The sequence below is a fragment of the Anolis sagrei genome, chromosome 4, assembly GCF_037176765.1.
Source record: "Anolis sagrei isolate rAnoSag1 chromosome 4, rAnoSag1.mat, whole genome shotgun sequence".
Classification (NCBI taxonomy): Eukaryota; Metazoa; Chordata; class Lepidosauria; order Squamata; family Dactyloidae; genus Anolis; species Anolis sagrei.
The window spans coordinates 246,863,537-246,890,712 of record NC_090024.1 but is presented as its reverse complement, the minus strand read 5'-3'; the positions used below and the strand labels follow the sequence as shown (position 1 = coordinate 246,890,712).

General features: G+C 46.7%; 1 protein-coding gene across 1 annotated transcript in view; it reads left to right on the top strand.

Moving 5' to 3' along the window:
- Positions 1 to 3,989: 3,989 nt before the first annotated feature.
- Positions 3,990 to 27,176, top strand: part of LOC132772920 (zinc finger protein 658B-like) — a 53,243-nt gene continuing 30,056 nt past the window's right edge. Inside the window, exons 1-2 of the mRNA XM_067468307.1 lie at positions 3,990 to 4,164; positions 16,311 to 25,246. Coding sequence (XP_067324408.1) covers positions 16,494 to 18,029 — 1,536 coding nt within the window. The 5' untranslated portion in view covers positions 3,990 to 4,164; positions 16,311 to 16,493 and the 3' untranslated portion in view covers positions 18,030 to 25,246. Of the gene's footprint in view, positions 4,165 to 16,310 lie in introns of the transcript that reaches the window.

Sequence of the window (27,176 nt, the reverse complement as noted above, 5' to 3'; positions counted from 1 at the left end):
AATGAGACATGCCGCATTATAACAGGGTGCCTGCGCCCCACACCACTGGAGAAATTACACGGCTTAGCCGCTATTGCACCACCTGACATCCGCTGGGAAGTAGCAGCCAAGAGTGAAAGAACCAAGGCAGAGACATCTCCAGCTCATCCCTTGTTTGGGTATCAGCCAGCACGTCAACGACTTAAATCTAGAAATAGTTTTCTAAGATCTACAGAGACCCTCACTGGAACACCCCAGCAAGCAAGAGTCCAAAAGTGGCAGGCTAGAACCCAGAACCCCAACCAATGGTTGATACCAGATGAGAGACTCCCCCCTGGGCACACAGAAGACTGGGCGACTTGGAAGGCGCTGAACAGACTGCACTCTGGCACCATGAGATGCAGAGCCAACCTTCAGAAATGGGGCCACAAAGTGAAGTCCACGACATGCGAGTGCGGAGAAGAGCAAACCACAGACCACCTGCTGCAATGCACCCTGAGCCCTGCCACACTCACAATGGAGGACCTCCTTGCAGCAACACCAGAAGCAATCCAAGGGGCCAGATACTGCTCAAAGGACATGTAATAGAATGTCAAGTCTGCAAATATTTTGTTTTGTTTTGTTTGTTTGTTTGTCTTTAATTTAATACAACTGTTTGGTTTGCTCCTGACTTGATAAATAAAAAAAAAATCTCAATTTCTAAGCCAACGAGCCGGCATTGTCCTTAGACGCCTCCAAGGTCATGTGGCCACTGGCATGACTAGGTGGAGCGCCCTTAGCTTCCCAATGAGGGAGTACCTATTGATCTACTCACATTTGTATGTTTTCAAACTCTGGGTTGGCAGAAGCTGGGGCTAACAGCAGGAGCTCACCCTTGTTATGCCACTCATCCCTCCATTGGAGAACTGTGTCTCTCTGCCTGGCAGAAGCAGGTTGGACTAGATGGCCTTTGGGGTCCCCTTCCAACAATGTGGCTCTGTGCCCCCAGTCCTCCCCTTTGCAACTGAAAGGTGTCTCTGTTGGACCCCAGAGCCAGGCTTCTCTGGGGTCTGGCTGCACCCATTGCCTGATTGACCCTTGTGTTTTGGTGTGTTTCAACACAGGGCCACAGGAGCCAGGGCCCCCACCTTCCTATATATTTATATCACGATGGATTTTGCTAATTTGTATGTTCAAGAACGGAATACGGAATGTGGGTGGACAGGAAAAGAGATTGAAAGATGGGCTCAAAGCCAATCTCAACAACCGTGGCCGAGGCACTGAGAACTGGGAAGCCCTGGCTCTCCGGCATTGAAACTGGAGGTCAGCTGTGACCAGCAGTGTGGTGGGATTCCAAGAGGCACATATGAAGGGCGCAAGGGAGAAACGGGTCAAGGCACACCAAGCGCACTCTGGTCGGGACCGCCTTCCACCTGGAATCCAATGTCCTCAAAGCGAACATGCAGGACAAGAATCGGTCTCTCTACAGCAGTGGCTCTCAACCTTCCTAATGCGGTGACCCCTTAATCCGGTTCCTCCTGTTGTGGTGACCCCCAACCATCACATTATTTCAGTTATTTATCGTGTCATCAGCAACCATTGTATTACAATTCTAACAGAGCAAAACAAACACACAGATTAAAAAGAAAAAGGAAAAAAAAACACACAGATTTTGCAAATTTGGTATTTAGTTAAATGTCCTTTGACCAGTATCTGGCCACTTGGAGTGCCTCTGGTGTTGCCGCAAGAAGGTCCTCCATGGTGCATCATGTGGCAGGGCTCAGGGTGCATTGCAGCAGGTGGCCAGTGGTTTGCTCCTCTCCGCACTCGCATGTTGTGGACTCCACTTTGTGGCCCCATTTCTTGAGGTTGGGTCTGCATCTCGTGATGCCAGAGTGCAGTCTGTTCAGTGCTTTCCAAGTCGCCCTGTCTTCTGTATGCCCAGGGGGGAGTCTCTCATTTGGTATCAGTTCTGGGTTTGAGCCTGCCACTTTTGGACTCTCGCTTGCTGGGGTGTTCCAGCGAGTGTCTCTGTAGATCTTAGAAAACTATGTCTGGATTTAAGTCGTTGACATGCTGGCTGATACCCAAACAGGGGATGTGCTGGAGATGTCCCTGCCTTGGTCCTTTCACTATTGGCTGCTCCTTCCCGGCAGATGTCAGGTGGTGCAATACCGGCTAAGCAGTGTAATTTCTCCAGTGGTGTAGGGCGCAGACACCCCGTGATAATGCAGCATGTCTCATTAAGAGCCACATCCACTGTTCAATGCCTTCCAAGTTGCCCCGTCTTCTGTGTGCCCAGGGGGGAGTCTCTCATTTGGTATCAGCTATTGGTTGAGGTGCTGGGTTTGAGCCTGCCACTTTTGGACTCTCACTTGCTGGGGTGTTCCAGCGAGTGTCTCTGTAGATCTTAGAAAACTATGTCTTGATTTAAGTCGTTGGCGTGCTGGCTGATACCCAAACAGGGGATGAGCTGGAGATGTCTCTGCCTTGGTCCTTTCACTATTGGCTGCCACTTCCCGGCGGATGTCAGTGTTGGGGTTCAGCCTGAGTTTGAACTTGAACCTGATTCTCTGTTTGTTCCTCCTGATGCTAATGAAAGTATATTTACTGATGCTAGTGGAAATGTACCTTTTGATGCCAATGCTCCTGAAATTAGTGAGGAAGAATCTGCTGTAGGTTTGGAAAATGCCAATGTTCCTGAAATTAGTGAGGAAGGAACTTCTGTAGATTTGGAAAATCAAAGTACCAGTGTTCCTGAGAATGTTTCAGAGGGAGACCTTGAACTTTCCCTCCCTTCTGCACCGGTTAACTGTAATGACAACAGAAGGGGCCAAATTTGGGAAGACAGAAATAAAACACTCAGTTTGCGTCGATCCTCCCGAATTCAAGAATTAAAAACATTGGCTTCAAAACAGAAGGGCGGTTCACGGAACCGATTCTTGAGTTTTAATTGCAATACGCCGAGCTGATTGCCTCAGTTCAGGCATCGTTTCAGAATTGATGAAGACCTTGGCAGTTCTCCCGGTTCCCTGGCCATAGTTTGGGAAGATTTCTAGGATATCAAGTACGGTTAGTGGATTGCTAACAGGTTCCAGTATTTCCCAGTGAGGCTTTTGGTTTTGCTTGGTCCATTTAAATTCATGTTTGCTGATTTTGCTGTGGCTTTTGACTTGCATTTTCCAAATCTACAGAAGTTCCTTCCTCACTAATTTCAGGAACATTGGCATTTTCCAAACCTACAGCAGATTCTTCCTCACTAATTTCAGGAGCATTGGCATCAAAAGGTACATTTCCACTAGCATCAGTAAATATACTTTCATTAGCATCAGGAGGAACAAACAGAGAATCAGGTTCAAGTTCAAACTCAGGCTGAACCCCAACAGTCAGGTGGTGCCATATTGGCTAAGCAGTGTAATTTCTCCCGTGGTGTAGGGCGCAGGCACCCTGTGATAATGCGGCATGTCTCATTAAGAGCCACATCACTGTTTTAGTGTGGTGAGATGTGTTCCACACTGGGCATGCATACTCAGCAGCAGAGTAGCATAGCGCAAGGGCAGATGTCTTCACTGTGTCTGGTTGTGATCCCCAGGTTGTGCCAGTCAGCTTTCGTATGATATTGTTTCTAGCACCCACTGTTTGCTTGATGTTCAGGCAGTGCTTCTTGTCGGTGGGAGCCACTGAATGAATCAACAACAACAACAACAGGGAAGCCAAGGAGGGAGGGAGGCAGGAGAGAAGGAAGCCAGGCAGGCCGGGTCCCTTCCCCACTTGCCCGGGGAGGTGCGACTTTGTTTCGGGGGGCTTCCTTCCGGCTCTAGAGCTGGAGACTTTGTGTCTTCTTTGCCCCCCCCCCTCTCTTTCCCTGGGAGGGAGGGGGGGAGGCCCCTTGAAGGAGGAAGGATATTATGGGATGCCGGGAGGAAAGGGGGCGGGGAGGGGAGGGACCTCTGGGTCCGAAGGCGCCTTTTTAGGGGGGGGGGCAGCGCTGCATCCGGGCAACCCCCCCCCCCCCACACACACACGCTTGGGGCTGAGTTCAGGTTGGAGCAAAGAGCGGCGAGAAGGAAGGAAGGAAGGAAGGAAGGAAGGAAGGAAGGAAGGAAGGAAGGAAGGAAGGAAGGAAGGAAGGAAGGAAGGAAGGAAGGAAGGAAGGAAGGAAGGAAGGAAAGAAGGAAAGAAGGAAAGAAGGAAAGAAGGAAGGAGGTAAGAGGTGTGGGGCCGCCTCTGGGTCTGTGAATGGGTGGTGGGCATTGGGTTGGGGAGGGGGCCTTCCATGCGTTCCCTGGAGGAAAGAGGGGCAGGCACACACACACCCCTGAAAAGCCAAGGGCGGACAAGCCTTCCCTCTCCTTGAAGGCAGGCTTGGGGAGTCCCTTCCTTCCTTGCCTCCCCACTCCTTTCTTTCTTTCTTTCTTTCTTTCTTTCTTTCTTTCTTTCTTTCTTTCTTTCTTCCTTCTCTCCTCATCCCTCCCTCCCTCCTTTTCTTTCTTTCTTTCCCTTCATTCCCTCCCCCTTCTTTCTTTCTTTCTTTCCTTCCTTCTTTCCCCATCCCTCGTTCCTTTTCCTTCCTTCTTTCTTTCCCTTCCTTCCTTCCCTCCTTCCATTCCTTCCCTCATTCTCTCCAAATCCACCTCCTTTCATTCCTTTTTTCTCTCCTCATCCTTTCCTCCCTCCTTTTCCTTCTTTCTCTTCCCTCCCTCCTTTCTTTCTTTCTTTCCTTCTCTCCCCATGCCTTCCTCCTTCCCCTTCCTTCCTTCTTTCCCTTCCTTCTTTCTTTCCCTTCCTTCCCTCCCTTTTTTCATTCCTTCCTTCCGTCTCTCCCCATCCCTCCTCCCTCCCTTCCTTCCCTTCCCCTCCCTCCCTCCTTTTATTCCTTCCTTCCTTCTCTCCCATCCCTCCCTCCTTTTCCTTCCTTCTTTCTTTCCTTCCCTCCCTCCTTCCTTTCATTCCTTCCTTCTCTCCCCATCCCTCCCTCCTTTCCCTTCCTTCTTTCTTTCCCTTCCTTCCCTCCCCCTTCTTTCTTTCTGTCCTTCCTTCTCTCCCCATCCCTCCCTCCTTTTCCTTCTTTCTTTCTTTCCCTTCCCTCCCTCCTTCCTTCCCTCCTTCCTTTCATTCCTTCCTTCCTTCTCTCCCCCGTCCCTCCCTTCTTTCCCTTCCTTTCCTTCCTTCCTTCTCTCCCCGTCCCTCCCTCCTTTTCCTTCTTTCTTTCCCTTCCTTCCTTCCTTCCTTTCATTCCTTCCTTCTCTCCCCATCCCTCCCTCCTTTCCCTTCCTTCTTTCTTTCCCTTCCTTCCCTCCCCCTTCTTTCTTTCTGTCCTTCCTTCTCTCCCCATCCCTCCCTCCTTTTCCTTCTTTCTTTCTTTCTTTCCCTTCCCTCCCTCCTTCCTTCCCTCCTTCCTTTCATTCCTTCCTTCCTTCTCTCCCCGTCCCTCCCTTCTTTCCCTTCCTTTCCTTCCTTCCTTCTCTCCCCGTCCCTCCCTCCTTTTCCTTCTTTCTTTCCCTTCCTTCCTTCCCTCCTTCCTTTCATTCCTTCCTTCCTTCTCTTCCCATCCCTCCCTCCTTTTCCTTCCTTCGTTCTTTCCCTTCCTTCCCTCCCCTTCTTTCTTTCTGTCCTTCCTTCCTTCCTTCTCTCCCCGTCCCTCCCTCCTTTCCCTTCCTTCCTTCCCTCCTTCCTTTCATTCCTTCCTTCCTTCTCTCCCTGTCCCTCCCTCCTTTTCCTTCTTTCTTTCCCTTCCTTCCCCCTCCTTCCTTCCATTCCTTCCTTCCTTCTCTCCCCATCCCTCCCTCCTTTTCCTTCCTTCTTTCTTTCCCTTCCTTCCCTCCTTCCTTCCTTCTCTCCCCATCCCTCCCTCCTTTTCCTTCCTTCTTTCTTTCCCTTCCTTCCCTCCTTCCTTCCTTCTCTCCCCATCCCTCCCTCCTTTTCCTTCCTTCGTTCTTTCCCTTCCTTCCCTCCCCCTTCTTTCTTTCTGTCCTTCCTTCTCTCCCCATCCCTCCCTTCTTTTCCTTCCTTCTTTCTTTCCCTTCCTTTCCTTCCTTCCTTCTCTCCCCGTCCCTCCCTCCTTTCCCTTCCTTCCTTCCCTCCTTTCATTCCTTCCTTCCTTCTCTCCCCGTCCCTCCCTCCTTTTCCTTCTTTCTTTCCCTTCCTTCCCTCCCTCCTTCCTTTCATTCCTTCCTTCTCTCCCCATCCCTCCCTCCTTTTCCTTCCTTCTTTCTTTCCCTTCCTTTCCTTCCTTCTCTCCCCATCCCTCCCTCCTTTTCCTTCCTTCTTTCTTCCTTTCCCTTCCTTTCCTTCCTTCCTTCTCTCCCCGTCCCTCCCTCCTTTTCCTTCCTTTCCCTTCCCTCCCTCCCTCCTTTCATTCCTTCCTTCCTTCTCTCCCCATCCCTCCCTCCTTTTCCTTCCTTCTTTCTTTCCCTTCCTTCCCTCCTTCCTTCCTTCTCTCCCCATCCCTCCCTCCTTTTCCTTCCTTCTTTCTTTCCCTACCTTCCCTCCTTCCTTCCTTCTCTCCCCATCCCTCCCTCCTTTTCCTTCCTTCGTTCTTTCCCTTCCTTCCCTCCCCCTTCTTTCTTTCTGTCCTTCCTTCTCTCCCCATCCCTCCCTTCTTTTCCTTCCTTCTTTCTTTCCCTTCCTTTCCTTCCTTCCTTCTCTCCCCGTCCCTCCCTCCTTTTCCTTCTTTCTTTCCCTTCCTTCCCTCCCTCCTTCCTTTCATTCCTTCCTTCTCTCCCCATCCCTCCCTCCTTTTCCTTCCTTCTTTCTTTCCCTTCCTTTCCTTCCTTCTCTCCCCATCCCTCCCTCCTTTTCCTTCCTTCTTTCTTCCTTTCCCTTCCTTTCCTTCCTTCCTTCTCTCCCCGTCCCTCCCTCCTTTTCCTTCTTTCTTTCCCTTCCCTCCCTCCCTCCCTCCTTTCATTCCTTCCTTCCTTCTCTCCCCAACCCTCCCTCCTTTTCCTTCTTTCTTTCCCTTCCTTCCCTCCCTCCTGGATCCATCTTCCAGAGTTTAGTCCCACAACAAAGTAAAGTCAAAAAAAAAATTCCTCTGTTAGGGTCTTTGCAAAATTAGGCTGGGTTATACTGGTGCATACTGGGTTATGCTGGGCCCATAACCTGTTGTGCTGAGTCAGTTTGTTGCGCAGTAGCAATGTCCAATATGCCCAAAAACCCAATGCCAAAGACACAGACCAGTCAGAAGAAACAAAACAGTAGAACTTTACTCTTGGATGCAGAGTTGAAAAATAAAACAGTTTGGCACACTTACATAGTCACTGTAAGTAATGCAGAATAAATCTTCTGTGTTTTAAATCATAGAGCATAACAAAATAAAACATGGTTACTTCACCATAACCTCAGCTTCTTGCTTCTTCTCTCTAGCGATTCAAACTTCCAACTGCCAGCCGTCTGCACAAGCCTCAAATTGTTACATTTAAAAGGTGTGGCCTAGCTAGCATTCTGCAGCTGCAGTTAATCATTAATACTTTGCAAGGCTTTTCTGTTTAGGCTTTCTTTAACACACACACACACACTGGGATTAAAGCAATATACCGTAATACAGGTTCCTACCTACAAGGCCTGAATGGTTTGGGACCCGCCTACCTGCGTGACCGCACTTCTGTGTACGAACCCATGCAATCTCTTTGGTCATCTGGGGAGGCCCTGCTCGCACTCCCACCTCCTTCGCAGGCGCGATTGGTGGGGATGAGGGAGAAGGACTTCTCTGTGGTGGCCCCCCGATTCTGTAACTCACTCCCCAAGGATATCTGTTGCAATCCAGAGCAGGGAACGAGGCCCTAAGATAACTCTCCACCACACTTGGCTGTGAAAAACAATCCTTTTTTATTGAAGAAAAATGGTTACAAAATAAAGGAAAAATGCAAGTCAAAAGCCACAGCAAAATCAGCAAACATGAATTTAAATGGACAAAGCAAAACCAAAAGCCTCACTGGGAAATACTGGAACCTGTTAGCAATCCACTAACCGTACTTGATATCCTAGAAATCTTCCCAAACTATGGCCAGGGAACCGGGAGAACTGCCAAGGTCTTCATCAATTCTGAAACGATGCCTGAACTGAGGCAATCAGCTCGGCGTATTGCAATTAAAACTCAAGAATCGGTTCTGTGAACCGCCCTTCTGTTTTGAAGCCAATGTTTTTAATTCTTGAATTCGGGAGGATTGACGCAAACTGAGTGATTTACTTCTGTCTTCCCAAATTTGGCCCCTTCTGTTGTCATTACAGTTAACAGGTGCAGAAGGGAGGGAAAGTTCAAGGTCTCCCTCTGCAACATTCTCATGAACACTGGTACTTTCATTTTCCAAATCTACAGACGTTCCTTCCTCACTAATTTCAGGAACATTGGCATTTTCCAAACCTACAGCAGTTTCTTCCTCACTAATTTCAGGAGCATTGGCATCAAAAGGTACATTTCCACTAGCATCAGTAAATATACTTTCATTAGCATCAGGAGGAACAAACAGAGAATCAGGTTCAAGTTCAAACTCAGGCTGAACCCCAACAATATCCGAGAAGCCCCCACATTGGCAGTCTTGCGGAGGAGCCTGAAAACGCGGCTGTTCCAGTGTGCCTTCCCTGAATAACGGAAACAAGGCCCTGCAATATACACTCCCCCGGAAGACACAGGTTCGCAGCTTGGGAGTGATCCTGGACTCATCGCTGAGCCTGGAAACCCAGGTCTCGGCGGTGGCTGGGAGAGCTTTTGCACAATTAAAACTTGTGCACCAGCTGCGCCCATACTTTAGGAAGTCGGATCTGGCCACGGTGGTCCACGCTCGGAAACTTCAATTAGACCAACGGGCAGCGGCTAGATTACTCACGGGAGCGTCATGCAGGGAGCATGCCACCCCTCTGTTATGTCAGCTCCACTGGCTGCTGATCCAGTTCCGAGCACAATTCAAAGTGCCGGTTTTGACCTACAAAACCCTTTACGGCTCCGGCCCAGCGTACCTGTCCGAACGTATCTCCCTCTACGTCCCACCCTGGAGTTTGAGATTATCTGAGGAGGCCCTGCTCTCAGCCCCACCTTTATCACAAGCAAGACTGGTGGGGACGAGGGACAGGGCCTTCTCGGTGGTGGCCCCTCGCCTGTGGAATACACTCCCGGGGGAGATTAGGTCATCAACATCCCTCCTTGCTTTCAGAAGGAAGCTAAAAACCTGGATGTGGGACCAGGCCTTCGGATAAGCTGGCAGATGGACAAAGACAACCAGTGACGACCAGAGTAGGAAAGGATAATGACGATGCTAGATGGATTACGGATTAGGAATTGGCGAACATTGAACACAAGATGATTTTATTGCTGCTAGTATACTGGTTGATTGTTGATAGTATACAACACTCAAAGCAACACTCAAGCAGCTAATTTTAAACCCTTAAACTCTAACAAACTTAAACTCTAACAAAGCAACACTCAAAGCAACTAATTTTAAACACTTACTCAGATTTCTAGTGCCATTTAAGACAAGGCTTATCCTGAAGCAGAAGGGAACAAGATGGCTTCTTGCTTCCCCAACCTCTGTGGGAGCACACTGACCTTTGAGTTGAGCCCTGGCTTATATATGGTAAACAGGAAGCAGAACAATGGGCCACTAATTGCTGGCCTGCAGTGCTGGCTAACAGAATGTAGCCTCGCCCCGCCTCTCAAACAAAGCAACTGTTGACATTGTGTGGTAAATTTGTGTATTGTATATTGTACTGTATTTTGTGAATTGTCAGGCATCGAATTGTGCCTTTTGTAAGCCGTCCTGAGTCACCCCTCGGGGGTTGAGAAGGGCGGGGTAGAAGCACTCCAAATAAAATAAATAAAATATAAACTTTAAGATCGTCTGGGGAGGCCTTCTCTCGGTCTCGCCTCCGTCTCAGATGCGCTTGGTGGGAACAAGAGACAGGGCCTTCTCGGCAGTGGCGCCTTGGCTGTGGAACGCCCTTCCTAGGGACGTTAGACCAGCCCCCTCCCTCTTCACATTTTGCAAAAAGGTTTTTGAGCAGGCATGTGCAAACCCAATGTAACAGGCAATGATAGACCATGGAACAACTGACAATGCGATTGAATAGTGATTTCAGTAAGGAGATGTTAAGGATGTATGATTTTATTGACTTTTTAATGAAACTATTTATTTAATTGTTTCTGGTATTTCTATCCCATTCCTTCTCAACCCCCGAAGGGTGACTCAGGACGGCTTACATTTGGCAGCAATTCGATTTATTGTTGTTCATTCGTTCAGTCGTCTCCGAGTCTTCGTGGCCTCACGGACCAGCCCACGCCAGAGCTCCCTGTCAGCCGTCACCACCCCCAGCTCCTTCAAGGTCAGTCCAGTCCCTTCAAGGATGCCATCCATCCATCTTGGCCCCTCTTCCTTTTGCCTTCCACTTTCCCCAGCATCATTCCCTTCTCTAGGCTTTCCTGTCTCCTCATGATGTGGCCAAAGGACTTCAACTTTGTCTCTAGTCTCCTTCCCTCCAGTGAGCAGTCGGGCTTTATTTCCTGGAGGATGGACTGGTTGGATCTTCTCGCAGTCCAGGGCACTCTCAGAACTTTCCTCCAATACCACAGTTCAAAGGCATCTCTCTTCCTTCGCTCAGCCTTCCCGAAGGTCCAGCTCTCACATCCGTAGGTGACTACAGGGAAGACCATGGCTTGGACTAGGCAATGGATCTTGGTTGCCAGTCTGATGTCTCTACTCTTCACTATTTCATCGAGACTGGACCTTGCTCTCCTCCCAAGAAGGAAGCGTCTCCTGATTTCCTGGCCACAGTCTGCATCTGCACTCATCTTTGCGCCTAGAAATACAAACCCTGTCACGGCCTCCACGTTTTCTCCCTCTGTTTCCCAGTTGTCAATCATTCTTGTTGCCATAATCTTGGTTTTTTTGACGTTTAGCTGCAACCCGGATTTTGCGCTTTCTTCTCTCACCTTGATGAGAAGGCTCCTCAGCTCCTCCTCGTTTTCGGCCATCAGAGTGGTGTCATCTGCATATCTGAGGTTGTTAATGTTTCTTCCAGCCATTTCCACCCCAGCTTTGCATTCCTCAAGCCCCGCACATCCTCGCATGATGTGTTCTGCATACAAGTGGAATAGGTTGGGTGAGAGGATGCAGCCTTGCCGTACGCCTTTCCCAATCTTGAACCCGTCTCCTGTTCCGTGGTCAGTTCTGACCGTGGCTCCTTGGTCCTTGTGCAGATTCCTCAGGAGAGAGGGAAGGGGGCTTGGGATGCCCATCCCACCAAGAACTTGCCACCATTTATGATGATCCACACAGTCAAAGGCTTTAGAATAGTCAATGAAGCAGAAGTAGATTTTTTTCTGAAACTCCCTGCCTTTCTCCATTCTCCAGCATCTGGATATTGGCAATCTGGTCTCTCGTTCCTCTGCCTTTTCTAAACCCAGCTTGAACATCTGGCAACTCTCGCTCCATGTCTTGCTGGAGTCTTCCTCCTTGCAGGATCTTGAGCATTACCTTACTGGCAATTCGATGCCACTACATATAACAGAGCAACATAACAACAATTAAAAACAATAAGTAAAACATTAATTAAAACAGTAAAAAAACCCAGTATTATTTATTTATTTATTTCGGTTGCTTCTGCCCCGCCCTTCTCACCCCGGAGGGGACTCAAGGGGGCTTACAAAAAGCAAGGCACAATTCGATGCCCGCATCACATAACAGCAATAAGGCAAATAACATCACTTAACAGAAACAGCAAATCTAGCAGTAACATCAATTAACAGAAGACAATAATTATTGTTGGCAAAAACAACCATCAAAGCAGTCAAACCAATACAAACCATTTCTCCGCATTGATGGTCAGCGTTTCACAATCTCATAGTTCAATTCCAATTCCACAATTGTCAGTCCTTTCAGTCCTATCCATCTGGTTGTCTATATCTAGTTGTCAGAGTGCCCAAAGGCCTCTCATCTTTACCTTCCTCCTGAAGGAGAGGAGGGATGTTGATGCCTTAATTTCCCCCGGGAATGAGTTCCACAGGTGGGGGGCCACCACTGAGAAGGCCCTGCTCCTCGTCCCCACCAGCCTCACTTGTGATAGCGGTGGGGTCGAGAGCAGGGCCTCCCCAGATAATCTCAAACTCCGGGGTGGGACGTAGAGGGAGATACGTTCGGACAGATACACTGGACCGGAACCGTACAGGGTTTGGTAGGTCAAAACCAGCACCTTGAATTGTTCTCGGAACTGAACCGCCAGCCAGTGGAGCTGACACAGCAAGGGGGTGGTGTGTTCCCTGTACATCGCTCCGGTGAGCAGTCTGGCTGCCGCTCGGTGGACCAGTTGAAGTTTCCGAACAGTCTTCAAGGGCAACCCCGCGTATTTATTTATTTATCGTGTCATCAGCAACCATTGTATTACAATTCTAACAGAGCAAAACAAACACAGAGATTAAAAAGAAAAAGAAAGAAAGAAAAAAAGAAAAACCACACAGATCTTGCAAATTTGGTATTTGGTTAAATGTCCTTTGACCAGTCTCTGGCCCCTTGGAGTGCCTCTGGGGTTGCCGCAAGAAGGTCCTCCATCGTGCATGTGGCAGGGCTCAGGGTGCATTGCAGCAGGTGGTCAGTGGTTGGCTCCTCTCCACACTCGCATGTCGAGGATTCCACTTTGTGGCCCCATTTCTTGAGGTTGGCTCTGCATCTCGTGGTGCCAGAGCGCAGTCTGTTCAGCGCCTTCCAAGTCGCCCAGTCTTCTGAGTGCCCAGGGGGGAGTCTCTCATCCGGCATCACCCATGGATTGAGGTGCTGGGTTTGGGCCTGCCACTTTTGGACTGTCGCTTGCTGGGGTGTTCCAGCGAGTGTCTCTGTAGATCTTAGAAAACTATTTCTAGATTTAAGTCGTTGACGTGCTGGCTGATACCCAAACAGGGGATGAGCTGGAGATGTCTCTGCCTTGGTCCTTTCACTATTGGCTGCTACTTCCCGGCGGATGTCAGGTGGTGCAATACCGGCTAAGCAGTGTAATTTCTCCAGTGGTGTAGGGCGCAGACACCCTGTGATAATGCGGCATGTCTCATTAAGAGCCACATCACTGTTTTAGTGTGGTGAGATGTGTTCCACACTGGGCATGCATACTCAGCAGCAGAGTAGCATAGCGCAAGGACAGATGTCTTCACTGTGTCTGGTTGTGATCCCCAGGTTGTGCCAGTCCGCTTTCGTATGATGTTGTTTCTCTCGCCCACTTTTTGTTTGATGTTCAGGCAGTGCTTCTTGTAGGTCAGAGCACGGTCCAAAGTGACTCCCAGGTATTTGGGTGCGCTGCAATGCTCCCGTGGGATTCCTTCCCAGGTAGAGTGTGTTGCAGTAGTCTATTCGGGATGTAACAAGAGCATGGACCACTGCAAGACTGAACGTAGGGGTAGATGCGTTCAGACAAGTAAGCTTGGCCAGAACCATATAAGGCTTTACAGGTCAAAACCATCACTATATTTTATATGTAATGTTTTTAATTGTATTTATATCTTGGGGGGCATCAATTAGTGCCAATTGGTGAGGCAATAAAGCTGTCCCTGCACACAGTCATAAAGTAATTAAACCATTAGCTTTATTTACAGCTATATACAGCAGAGTTACGTAGCAGCATCTGTCTCCGGCAAAAGAGGAATCGGTAATGGCTACGCTGAGCCTTCTTCACAAGCAGTAGACACGCCTCTGTTGGGGTTCATCCTGAGTTTGAACTTGAACCTGATTCTCTGTTTGTTCCTCCTGATGCTAATGAAAGTATTACTGATGCTAGTGGAAATGTACCTTTTGATGCCAATGCTCCTGAAATTAGTGAGGAAGAAACTGCTGTAGGTTTGGAAAATGCCAATGTTCCTGAAATTAGTGAGGAAGGAACTTCTGTAGATTTGGAAAATGAAAGTACCAGTGTTCATGAGAATGTTTCAGAGGGAAGCCATGACCTTTCACTCCCTTCTGCACCTGGTAACTTTAATGAGAACAGAAGGGGCCAGATTTGGCAAGACAGAAGTAAATCACTCAGCTTGCGTAGGTCTTCCCGATTAAGAGAAATATAAACAATGGCTTCAAAGCAGAGGGGCGGTTCACGGAACCAATTCTTAGGCTTGAAGTGCCTTCCGCTGGGCTGACTTTCTCAGTTCAGGCATTGTTTCAGATTGATGAAGACCTTGGCAGTTCTCCCGGTTCCCTGGCCATAGTTTGGGAAGATTTCTAGGATATCAAGTACGGTGAGTGGATTGCTAACAGGTTCCAGTATTTCCCAGTGAGGCTTTTGGTTTTGCTTTGTCCATTTAAATTCATGTTTGCTGATTTTGCTGTGGCTTTTGACTTGCATTTTTCCTTTATTTTGTAACCATTTTTCTTCAATAAAAAAGGATTGTTTTTCACAGCCAAGTGTGGTGGATAGTTATCTTAGGGCCTCGTTCCCTGCTCTGGATTGCAACAGCTTCCTTCACATTCCATTGAAAGCATCCGGCCTCACACACAAGAAGCAGGAACTGACACACATATATACCTTTCTAGGATTCATACAAAACTCAGCGGTTCGTTAACACTATCCCTGCTGGACATGATTACATACACATGCTTACAGCTCTAAAAAGTAAAAACACATTTTGGAAATCTACTACATAACCCAAAACACAGAAACTGACATTAATAGCCATATCACCATTCCAGTCAATTCCATACCCAATTCCATGCCCAGAGTGCTATCTATGTCTGTTGTCCAAAAGCTTGGTCCCATAACCACGACTTCAATTTCTTCCTAAATGACCGGAGGAACGGAGCCAATCTCACCTCGTTGGGAAGCGAGTTGCACAGATGGGGGCCACAACTGAGAAGGCTCTGTCTCTCGTCCCCACCAGACGTATTTGCAACGCTGGCAAGAGCGGGGCCTCCCCGGATGATCTTAAACGGATGATCCCCGGATGATCTTAAACTCTGAGGCTGGATGTAGGGGCAGATGCGTTCGGACAAGTAAGCTGGGCCAAAACCACCACTATATTTTATATGCTAGGTTTTTAATTGTATTTATATGTTGGGGGGCATCGAACTGTGCTGAGTGTAAACCGCCTTGAGGCCTCTTCAGGGTAAGAAAGGCAGTATCTTACTTAGGCGATCCCTCGTTGGACGAGTAAGATGGTCTTCCATTATGGATTTCCTTGTGGGTCCATATGTGGCTGTGGAGCCCTATTCTTGCTCTGCATCTTCTTCCGCAGAGAGGGCATTGGTTTCCAGGTGGAAGGCGGTCCCGGTCGGGGTTGGCTTGACGCGCCTTCCTCCTGGCACGTTTCTCTCTTTCACCCTCCACTCGTGCCTCCTCAAATTCTGCAGCACTGCTGGTCACAGCTGTCCTCCAGCTGGAGCGCTCAAAGGCCAGGGCTTCCCAGTTCTCAGTGTCTATGCCAGAGTTTTTAAGCTTGGCTTTGAGGCCATCTTTAAATCTCTTTTCCTGTCCACCAGTGTTTCGTTTTCCGTTCTTAAGTTCAGAATAGAGCAACTGCTTTGGGAGACGGTGGTCAGGCATCTGGACAACGTGGCCGGCCCAGCGGAGTTGATGTTGGAGGACCATCGCTTCAATGCTGGTGGTCTTTGCTTCTTCCAGCACACTGACGTTTGTCCACTTGTCTTCCCAGGAGATTTGCAGGATTTTCCGGAGGCAGCGCTGATGGAATCGTTCCAGGAGTTGCATGTGACGTCTGTAGACAGTCCACGTCTCACAGGCATAGAGCAAGGTTAGAGGACAATAGCTTTATAGACAAGCACCTTGGTCTCCCTACGGATGTCCCGGTCCTCAAACACTCTCTGCTTCATTCTGGAAAATGCTGCACTTGCAGAGCTCAGGCGGTGTTGTATTTCAGCGTCGATGTTGACTTTGGTGGAGAGGTGGCTGCCAAGGTAGCGGAAATGGTCCACATTTTCTAATGTGACACCATTAAGCTGTATTACTGGCATTGGAGAGGGATTGGCTGGTGACTGCTGGAACAGCACCTTGGTCTTCTCGATGTTCAGTGACAGGCCAAGCTTCGTGTATGCTTCTGCGAAGGTGTTTAGAGTGGCTTGTAGATCTTCTTCTGAATGCGCACAGATGACATTGTCATCAGCATACTGGAGTTCTATAACAGATGTTGTTATAGGCAGCATATAAATATGGTAATAAATAAACAAACTTTAATGAACACCAATGCTAATTAATTCTGATAGATAGATAGATAGATAGATAGATAGATAGATTTTACATTGTACTGAAATGCTTTTAATGCAAGTCGCTTTGAGTCTCCTTCTGGAGAAAAACCGGGGTAAAAATAAAAATAATAGGGGGAGAATCAAAGGTTTTGGCTTTCATCCCTTCTCTTTCACTTCTTCTTTCTTCACCAGGGAAAGGAGCATTCTTTGGGGCCACATTTGTCACGACGGGAAACCATTCAACCTCTAGTGGATATTGAAGAATTTGGGATTCCAAAGTGCAGCAAGGAAACCAGTCATATCGGAAGAAGAAATACTCCGAAGGTGCCGATCTGGCTGAACTCTTCACCTCACTCAGAGTTCAGAAAGGGAAACATGGGGAAGGAAGCATATACATGTACTGAATGTGGAAAGAGCTTTGTTCAGAGCGGAAATCTACAGTTACATCAAAGAATTCACACTGGGGAGAAACCCTATAAATGCCTGGAGTGTGGAAAGAGTTTTACTCACAGTAAAGGTCTACGTTCACATCAAAGAACTCACACTGGGGAGAAACCCTTTAAATGCCTGGAGTGCGGAAAGACCTTCGCTCAAAGTGGAGCTCTACGTTCACATCAAAGAACTCACACTGGGAAGAAACCCTACAAATGCCTGGAGTGTGGCAAGAGCTTTTCTCACAGTGGAGCTCTACGGTCACATCAAAGAACTCACACTGGGGAGAAACCTTATGAATGCCAGGAATGTAGAAAGAGCTTCACTCACAGAAAAGGTCTACGTATACATCAAAGAATTCACACTGGGGAGAAACCCTATGAATGCCTGGAGTGCGGAAAGAGCTTCACTCAAAGTGGAGCTCTACGTTCACATCAAAGAACTCACACTGGTGAGAAACCCTATAAATGCCTGGAGTGTGGCAAGAGCTTTTCTCACAGTGGAGCTCTACGGTCACATCAAAGAACTCACACTGGGGAGAAACCTTATGAATGCCAGGAATGTAGAAAGAGCTTCACTCACAGAAAAGGTCTACGTTCACATCAAAGGACTCACACTGGGGAGAAACCCTATGAATGTCCAGAGTGTGGAAAGAAATTCACTCAGATTGGGAATTTGCATTCACATCTGAAGAGAATTCACAGTGGTGAGAAACCCTATACATGCCTGGAGTGTGGAAAGAGTTTTACTCAAAGTGGAGATCGACAATCACATCAAAGAACTCACACTGGGGAGAAACCCTATACATGCCTGGAGTGCGGAAAGAGTTTTACTCAAAGTGGAGCTCTACGTTCACATGAAAGAACTCACACTGGTGAGAAACCCTATAAATGCCTGGAGTGCGGAAAGAGCTTTGCTCGGAGCAGAGCTCTACGTTCACATCAAAGAACTCACACTGGGGAGAAACCCTATGAATGTCCAGAGTGTGGAAAGAAATTCACTAAGACTGAGAATTTGCATTCACATCAGAGAACTCACACTGGGGAAAAACCCTATAAATGCCTGGAGTGCGGAAAGAGCTTTGCTCAGAGCGGAGCTCTACGGTCACATCAAAGAATTCACACTGGGGAGAAACCTTATGAATGCCAGGAATGTGGAAAGAGCTTCACTCACAGTAAAGGTCTACGTTCACATCAAAGAACTCACACTGGGGAGAAACCTTATGAATGCCAGGAATGTGGAAAGAGCTTCACTCACAGTAGAGGTCTACGTTCACATCAAAGAACTCACACTGGGGAGAAACCTTATGAATGCCAGGAATGTGGAAAGAGCTTCACTCACAGTAAAGGTCTACGTTCACATCAAAGAACTCACACTGGGGAGAAACCCTATGAATGTCCCGAGTGTGGAAAGAGATTCACTCAGAGTGGAAATTTACATACACATCAAAGGAAAATACACCGGGAGGAAACCCTATAAATGCCTGGACTGTAGAAAGTGCTTTGCTCAGAATGAAATGCTACTCACTCAAGGGAGAAATGTTATGAATGCCAGGAGTGTGGAAAGAACTTTGCAAATAGCGCAGAACTATATTCGCACCAAAGAGATCACAGTGGCGAGAAACCCATTAAATGCCTGGAGTGTGGAAAGAGTTTTACTCGAAGTGGAGATCTGTCAAAACATCACAGAACTCACACTGGGGAGAAACCCTATAAATGCCTGGAGTGCGGAAAGAGCTTCCCTTGCAGTGGAGATCTACGCAAACATACTCAATCTCACACTAGGAAGAAACTGTAAAAACCTGGAATGTGAAAAGATCTTCAGTGAGAGTGGAACATACAACTTAAAATACAGAAATATGCAAACATTAAAACAGGGATGAAACATAAACATATTTTAAATTCCAAGTTAAAAACCATTAGAACAGATTCAAAGTCTAGAAAGGAACGAATTTTCCCTCCTAGGAGTAAATTTCTCTCACTTGTTGTCCCATCTCCAATCTTAACTATTTGTAAGTAGGACGTTTGCAACGCGGGGACTTAGAGTGTGGAAAGAGCTTTGCTTAGACTCAACCTCTACATTCACACCAAAGAACTCAAACTAAGGCTCTCCCCACGTTTCAAACAAGATAGGTTCTTTATTGATTTACCACATTTCTACCCCGCCCTTCTCGACTCCCGAGGGGGGACTCAGGGCGGCTAACACTGGCAAAAATTCGATGCCGCAATATCACAATGTAACAACAATATAAAACCATAAATACATAAAAGATTAAAACAATAACATTAATTATACAGTCATATAGCTGTTTCCATTATCATAACCATCATCATATGGTCCAGTTCAATGTCTATAGTGCTGTTTTGCCTGCTAGCCAAAAACCACAATTTCAGTTTTTTCCTAAAGGAAAGAAGGGAGGACGCCAATCTAATCTCACTGGGGAGCGAATTCCACAAGCGGGGCGTCACCACCGAGAAGGCCCTGACCCTCGTCCCCACCAGACGCATTTGCGAGGCCGGTGGGACCGAGAGCAGGGCCTCCCCGGTGGATCTTAAACTACGAGGCAGAGTGTAGGTTCATTTCTTAAGTTGAATTTGTATATGGGCCAGAACAGAGGCATTTTAAAGTGTAATTCCAATCCTAGAATCCTAGAGTTGGAAGAGACCTCCTGGGCCATCATCCAGTCCAACCCCATTCCATCAAGAAGCAGGAATATTGCATTCAAGGCCCTGACCCTCGTCCCCACCAGACGCATTTGCGAGGTCAGCGGGACCGAGAGCAGTGTATCTGTCCGAACGTATCTCCCTCTACGTCCCACCCCGGAGTCTGAGATCATCTGTGGAGGCTCTGCTCTCGACCCCACCACAGTCTCAAGTGAGGCTGGTGAGGACGAGGAGCAGGCTTTCTCAGTGGTGGCCCCTCACCTGTGGAACTCACTCCCGGGGGAAATCAGGGCATCATCATTCCTCCTCGCCTTTAGGAGGAGGGTGAAGATGTGGTTATGGGACCAGGCCTTTGGGCACTCTGGCAATTAATTCAGACAATCAGCGAGTAAGACCAACAGGATTGATGAAGTGGAACATAAAACTAGATCTATGTTAGCGAACCCTGACCATGTAAGAGGGAAATTGGGTTGGTATAGGTTTTATTGATTTTATGGTTATAATGCATGAACTGCTGTTAATTGCGAATTGATGTAATTTTGTGTATGATTGTTTTATGATGCAGGCATCGAATCGTGCCTTTGCCTTTGTAAGCCGCCCTGAATCCCCTTTGGGGTGAGAAGGGCGGGGTAGAAGAACCCCAAATAAATTCAAAGCACCCCTGACAGATGGCCATCCAGCCTCTGTTTAAAAGCTTCCAAAGAAGGAGTCCCCACCACACTCCGTGGCAGAGAGTTCCACTGCTGAACGGCTCTCACAGTCAGGAAGTTCTTCCTCATGTTTAGTCAGTTTTTGTTTAGTTTTGGGTAGTACGGGGGAGGGTTAACACCCCTGTAATTTTTGTTGTCTCCATTCAGAAGATTTCACTTTTTATCCCTATCACAATTGGAATTTTGACAATTTGTGGTTGCCATGGAAAGGAGGCCTTTCCCACGATAACTCTTGCAAGAGCGAATTTCGCTTCCTAGGGGTAGAGTTCCGTTGGCTGAAGGACAGGAAGAGAGATTCAATCTTTCTGCAGAGGATAGAGATCGCAGAAAAGAGTCTCACGGCGACTCTTAACACCACACCATACTGACCCAAACGAAAACTAGTGTCAATATCTCCCACTCCAAAAAAGGATCGAGAAAAATTGGAGACTCAATGGAACCAGACCAAAAAACAAAAGACCAAAAAACAAAAATTGGGTAACTATCAATTTCTTCTGAAAGATTTAGAATTGAGGAACAAATAAAAACCACCCATGATTCAGTGAGCAAAAAATATAGGCCGAGCAATAAGTCTAGAATGACGCCAACCACCAACACACAGCTCCCAATAACACATCAATGAGAAACCATGGAGTTCCATACACTAGGGTTGAATGAAAAGTAATGCCTCCACCTTTGTAACTCCTCAACAGATGGCAGTACTGGTATGCGGCAGGTACTGACTTGTTCTGTAGACTCTTCTCTACAGTTCCATTTTGGCAGGAAGCCTAAGCATTGAACGGTTGTGTTGGTAAAGTGCAAAGTATGGAACCCTGCGCAGACGGTCAGTCAATGCTACTTAAGCAACGTGCAGTCATTGAATTCTTGATTCTTGACAGCAGAAGGTGTCATGCCAAAGGAGAATCATCGGAGTATGCAAGCAGTTTGTGGTGATTGTGTTGATGTGAGCACTGTGCGTCATTGGGCGAGTAAGTTTCAAGATGTTGAGGTGGGAACACCTGACTTGCGTGACAAACAAAGAGTTGAACGTCCTGTGACCACACACTTCACATGCCACCATAGCAGAACTTCAGGGACTGGATCTCACCACCGTACGCCACTGTAGCACTCAGCCACAGAATACAAAACAAAAACAACAACAGCAAACACTGTTGCAGGTTCAAGATAACTCTATAATCAAAAAGTCCAGTCCAGTGGTCAAACGCTGAGAGATCAATGAGCAAAGTCCAGGGATCAAGAGTCTATACCGTAGTCAAAAGCCAGTCCAAAGATTCAAGGTTCCAGGATTCCAAAGGTTCAGGAAACAGGTCAGGACACTAAAAATCCACAAACCTGGGGGAGAACCAGCAGCATCTACCACCAAAACAAGACAAATATTTTTCTTCCAAAGATCATTTCCAAGGTTCGCTCCTTATATCCAGACACACCCATCTGCAACCTATCTCTTGCATCACTCCACCCTTAATTGCTTTCACCCATGAACCCTTACTTACAGATTACTCAACACTTCAGAACTAAGACTTACCTTAACCCTTCCATCACCAACTACTAGGCCTACCACCAAAAACCACCACTGCAGAACATGATACATGACAGAGGGTGAGGCAGAAGCAAGGAGAGATCTAAAGGGACCGTACACTTTTGTTTTGCTAGCTCTCTCTGCTTTGCTTTGCAATCTCTCTTGATTGGTTGTGTTGTGACTCAGCTGGAATCACAGAGTGATAGTGTCAGTGGGGATGATGGGATTCAGATTCACAGTCAGATGCAAAGCAAGGATGTCCCTGTGTTAGACAAAGAAGACCAGGAACAGAGGGCAGAAGTGCAAGGCCTGAGAGTGTAGAAACTGAAGATAGCAGCCAGGTGCAGATGGACTCGGGAAGAGAAGATCGCCCTTTGCCTAGTAACGAACCTGATAACGAGCAAGCAGGGAAACAGGCTGCTAACGAGCAGACTGACCGGGATGATACGGGAACTCTAGAGAGGGCCACCCGGTTGGAAGTCAGTGTGCGAAGGAGCAAAAGGATAGCAAACAGGAGGGAGGCCAGGGGCCATCGGGATGCCTTCATGTTGTCCAAAGGGTATTAAACAGCCTGTTCGAATGTGCCTCAGTGTCAGAGCAACTTCCTGCTTCAACCAAGAGACTTTGGATTTATCTTGCAGCTTTCCGTGTTCATGTTTCAGGACTTTGCCATGTTCTTGTGGGACTTTCATAAAGACAACTGCTGGTATGTTCTTTGGTGTCTTAAGCAAGGTGGTTTTACCCTGAGGTGCGATAGGGTGCCTCTCTCTCTCTCGAGGAGGGTGAGACCCCCTTCCACACTCCCATCATTGCCAGAAGGCAGGATCAGAATGCCGCTCTGGGCAACGGCAACCATTCATAAACTGGGAGGCAAAACCCCGCGAAACAGCGAGTCCGCGAAAAGTGAACCGCGAAGTAGCGAGGGAACACTGTATTGCTATGATGGATAGGGGCGAATTCTTTGTACTGGGATCCCTAGACAGACACTGAAACACCAAACATAACCAGAAGGTTGGACTATAGAAGTTTTACAATTGAGGAACAAATAAAAAGAACCCACGATTCAGTGAGCAAAAAATATAGGTCAAGCAATAAGCCTAGAACAATGCGAACCATCAATGCACAGTTCAATAAGCAAAGTCCAGGGATCAAGAGTCTATACCATAGTCAAAAGCCAGTCCAAAGATTCAAGGTTCCAGGATTCCAAAGGTTCAGGAGGCAGGTCAGGACACCAAAAATTCACAAACCTGGGGGAAACCAGCAGCATCTACCACCAAACCAAAACAAATACTTTTCTCCCGAAGATCAGTCCCAAGGCTAGCTCCTTATATCCAGAAACACCCAGTGCAACCTATCTCTTGCATATCTCCACCCTTAATTGCTTTCGCCCGTGAACCCTTACTTACAGATTACTCAACCCTTTAGAACTAAGACTTACATTAACCCTTCCATCACCAACTGCTAGGCCTGCCACCAGCAACCACCATCAACTGCAGAACATGATACATGACAGAGAGTGAGGCAGAAGCAAGGACCCTTTTTTTGCTAGCTATCTCCGCTTTGCTTTGCAATCTCTCTTGATTGGCAGCCTCTCTCCCGAGGGGGAGAGTGCGACCCCCTTCCACACTCCATTGTTGCCAGGAGACGGGATCAGAATGCCGCTCTGGGCAATGGCAACCATTCATAAACTGGGAGGCAAAAACCCGCGAAACAGCGAGTCCGTGAAAAGCAAGCCGCGAAGTAGCGAGGGAACACTGTATTGCTATGATGGACAGGGGCAAATTCTTTCTACTGGGATCACTGGACAAACAGACACTGAAACACCAAACATAACCAGAAGGTTGGACTACAGAAGTTTTACATTTGAGGAACAAATAAAAAGAACCCACGATTCAGTGAGCAAAAAATACAGACCGAGCAATAAGCCTAGAACAATGCGAACCATCAACGCACAGCTCTCAATACCACATCAATCAGAAACCATGGAGTTCCAAATACGATTGAATGAAAAGTACTGCCTCCACCTTTGTAACTCCTCAAGAGATGGCAGTACTGGTATGCGGCAGGTACAGGCTTGTTCAGTAGACTCTCCTCTACAGTTCCATCTTGTCGGGAAGCCTTAGCATCGAACGGTTGTGTTGTTAAAATGCCAAGTATGGAACCCTGCGCAGAACTTCGATCAATGCGACTTAAGCAACGTACAGTCATTCAATTCTTGGCAGCAGAAGGAGATTCATCAGAGAATGCAAGCTGTTTATGGTGCTTGTGTTGATGTGAGGACTGTGCGTCGTTGGGCGAGTAAGTCTAAAGTTTTTGAAATGGCCAAAATGGACAAATTAACCTTAGCTCAACAACAAACAAATACAGACACATACACAGAAACTTCAAGAAGAATGGAACCCCTTTGCTGTGTGTGTAAAGGCACAAAGGAAGAGGACAACATCAGGATTTGTTGACTAAAATCGTATGAATAGTACATAGGGACGTTTTGTACTATTTATACACTTGGTATTCAAGAAGCTTTCGATCACTGGCCTATGGGTACTCTTTCATTGGAATAGAAGTGGTTGGTAGCCTTGTATTGTAGATGTTTGATAACTCTATATACACAAATGCATCATGTTTGTGTAGCGTTTTGTAAAAAAGAACGTGACAATGTAAGATAGTGAATTCTCCCCTACACAATATTAATTTACTAACAAATGGAATTGAATTTTTAGATTTATATGACAATACGTAGATTTAGAAAAATGCACATCAAGATCTGGGGAAGAAGAAAGGAAGAACATGGGATCGCATGGGAATGTTCTTACTTGGTTTGATTTATGAGTAGATTTCAAAGTATGTATGTTTTTAAAGCTGTAACCATGCGTATGTAAAACTGTCTATTGCTGTGAAGAAGAAGGCCGAGAGTCGCCATTCTTGATTGATGATTTTCCCGGAGCAGGCGCTGCGATGTTACTCTGTGTAAATACTTGTGAATAAAGCTGACTGATTACTTCATGGCTGCTCTCCGCCTCAAGCTTTACTACCCAGCAATTCACAGGGAAGACGTGACAACCAGTTTTGATGTTGGACGACGGAGAGTGCCTTCTTCTCTGTTACAGAGGACCTTTGGAACTTCCAAAACTTCATGTGATGTGTATAATAGTACCTGTTGGGGTTCAGCCTGAGTTTGAACTTGAACCTGATTCTCTGTTTGTTCCTCCTGATGCTAATGAAAGTATATTTACTGATGCTAATGGAAATGTACCTCTTGATGCCAATGTTCCTGAAATTAGTGAGGAAGAAACTGCTGTAGGTTTGGAAAATGAAAGTACCAGTGTTCATGAGGATGTTTCAGAGGGAGACCTTGACCTTTCCCTCCCTTCTGCACCTGTTAACTGTAATGACAACAGAAGGGGCCAAATTTGGGAAGACAGAAGTAAATCACTCAGTTTGCGTCGATCCTCCTGAATTCAAGAATTAAAAACATTGGCTTCAAAACAGAAGGGCGGTTCACGGAACCAATTCTTGAGTTTTAATTGGAATACGCCAGGCTGATTGTCTCAGTTCAGGCATCGTTTCAGAATTGAAGAAGACCTTGGCAGTTCTCCTGGTTCCCTGGCCATAGTTTGGGAAGATTTCTAGGATATCAAGTACGGTTAGTGGATTGCTAACAGATTCCAGTATTTCCCAGTGAGGCTTTTGGTTTTGCTTTGTCCATTTAAATTCATGTTTGCTGATTTTGCTGTGGCTTTTGACTTGCATTTTTCCTTTATTTTGTAACCATTTTTCTTCAATAAAAAAGGATTGTTTTTCACAGCCAAGTGTGGTGGAGAGTTATCTTAGGGCCTTGTTCCCTGCTCTGGATTGCAATAGTACCTGATGTAATAACAATAGCAACAGAAGATCTCTTTTCCTCCTCAATCCCTCTCCTCGGTGATAAAGTAGACATTTGTACGGTTCTAATCTACTAACCAGAGCTTCACAACCCTCATCCCCTTCTTTGCTCTCTTTTCTTCTTTGTGTGAAAATCATGTTTTTGACATCTAAATAAATAAAAAAGTAATGCTAGTTTGTGGGATTAACGTAACTCAAAAACCACTGGAATAACTGACACCAAATTCGGACACAATACATCTATCAGGCCAACAAGTGACCATCGTTCATAAAAACACTGAATAACAGTGGAAGGGACTTAAAAAGCCAAAAAAAAAAAACCCAAAACATACAACGCATGCTCAAAACCACACACACACATATATGCAAACACACATATATACACACACAAAATACATATACATTGTCTGGGCCAGAGCAACACATGGCACGGGATGGCTAGTCTATATAAATAAAAATGTAATGTTTGTTTGTGGGATTAACATAACTCAAAAACCACTGTACGAATTGACACCAAATTTGGGCACAAGACACCTGTGCCGTCACACCCAAACACCTTAAAGATAAAACTGCGGTGTGCTGTTCTCTTTGTCTGGGCAGACCGCTGGGATTTTTCTTTAAAGGCTCAAACTTTCTGAGTAACTGAGTCCACTTCGGGTATGGAACAGCAAACAGGGTATTTATTTCCAAAGTCCTTGCAGACTTGGCACAGCTTATCAACGTTACAAACAGTCAATTGATACAAGCATAGAGATGAGCTTTCTTGCGTTCAGATATTGAGGTAACCTTCCTCCAAAAGGTGTAAAGAATTCTGGAATCCTTCTACCCTAACCCTGAGCTCCTATGGTTAGAAAAGAGCAGGTTTTTTCCCTATCTATAGCTCAGAGTTAGCTTTGGAGGCAAATACTCAATACTATCTATCTAAACTCAATAGTTCTTTCTCAATATACTCAATACTTTGTAAATAGCTTTTCTATTAATCTATCTATGATTTCTCTATAAACTCAATAAGCTTCTCTATCTATCTGTCTCAATTTTCAATATCTATCTATAATATCTCAATTTATCTTTCTATCTATAACTTAACTGTACTTGCAATGATTTTCTCAGAGCTCCCCTGTTCTGGCCACCAGCTCATCTGAATCCTTTCTTTAGACTGAAGAGGCAGAGGAGACTCTAAAATGGAGACTCCTTCCCTGGGAGAAAGGGCGGGCTCTAAACTCCAAGAGCTGCTCGCTAGGCCAATAGCTGCAAGGAGTCTGCAGATTGGCTTTCCCGCCTTTGAAACTGCTAACCTGTTAGGGCTTTGCAAAGCTGCAGCAGCCCTGAGAGAGATGCAAAGGAAGACGCTCTAAACAACTAAAAAGGTCATGTAAACCAGGCTCCTGGGAGACGGAACAACACCTATCAGGCCAACGAGTAACCATCACTCATAAAACCCCCGAAAAAAGGAGCGGAAGGGACAAACCCCCAAAAGCTAAATGACAATACCGATGCAGATACCCGGCTTCCTAACTGTGGAGCCCTTGCTCTGCAGAGAGCAGGAATGCAACTCTCTCAAGCGCTGCCTTTGAGCCCAACTCTTTTCCAGCCTATGTCTAGAAAGAAGGAATGAAGGAGGGAAAGAAGGAAGTGATATCGAGCTGCTTTTGGTAGGGTCTCCCGGCGGAGGAGATCCCTGAGGACCGCTCAAAAGGGCCCTGAAACCTTGGTGAGGCCAGCGAGAGCCAATCCAAAGAGTAAAAATAATACAAATAATAATGCCTCCTCAAGGTGGAAGAAGTTTTCAGCAACCGAGGTTTATTTGTGATTCAGCTGAGATCAGATGCATTGCAGGAATCATTCCACCGCA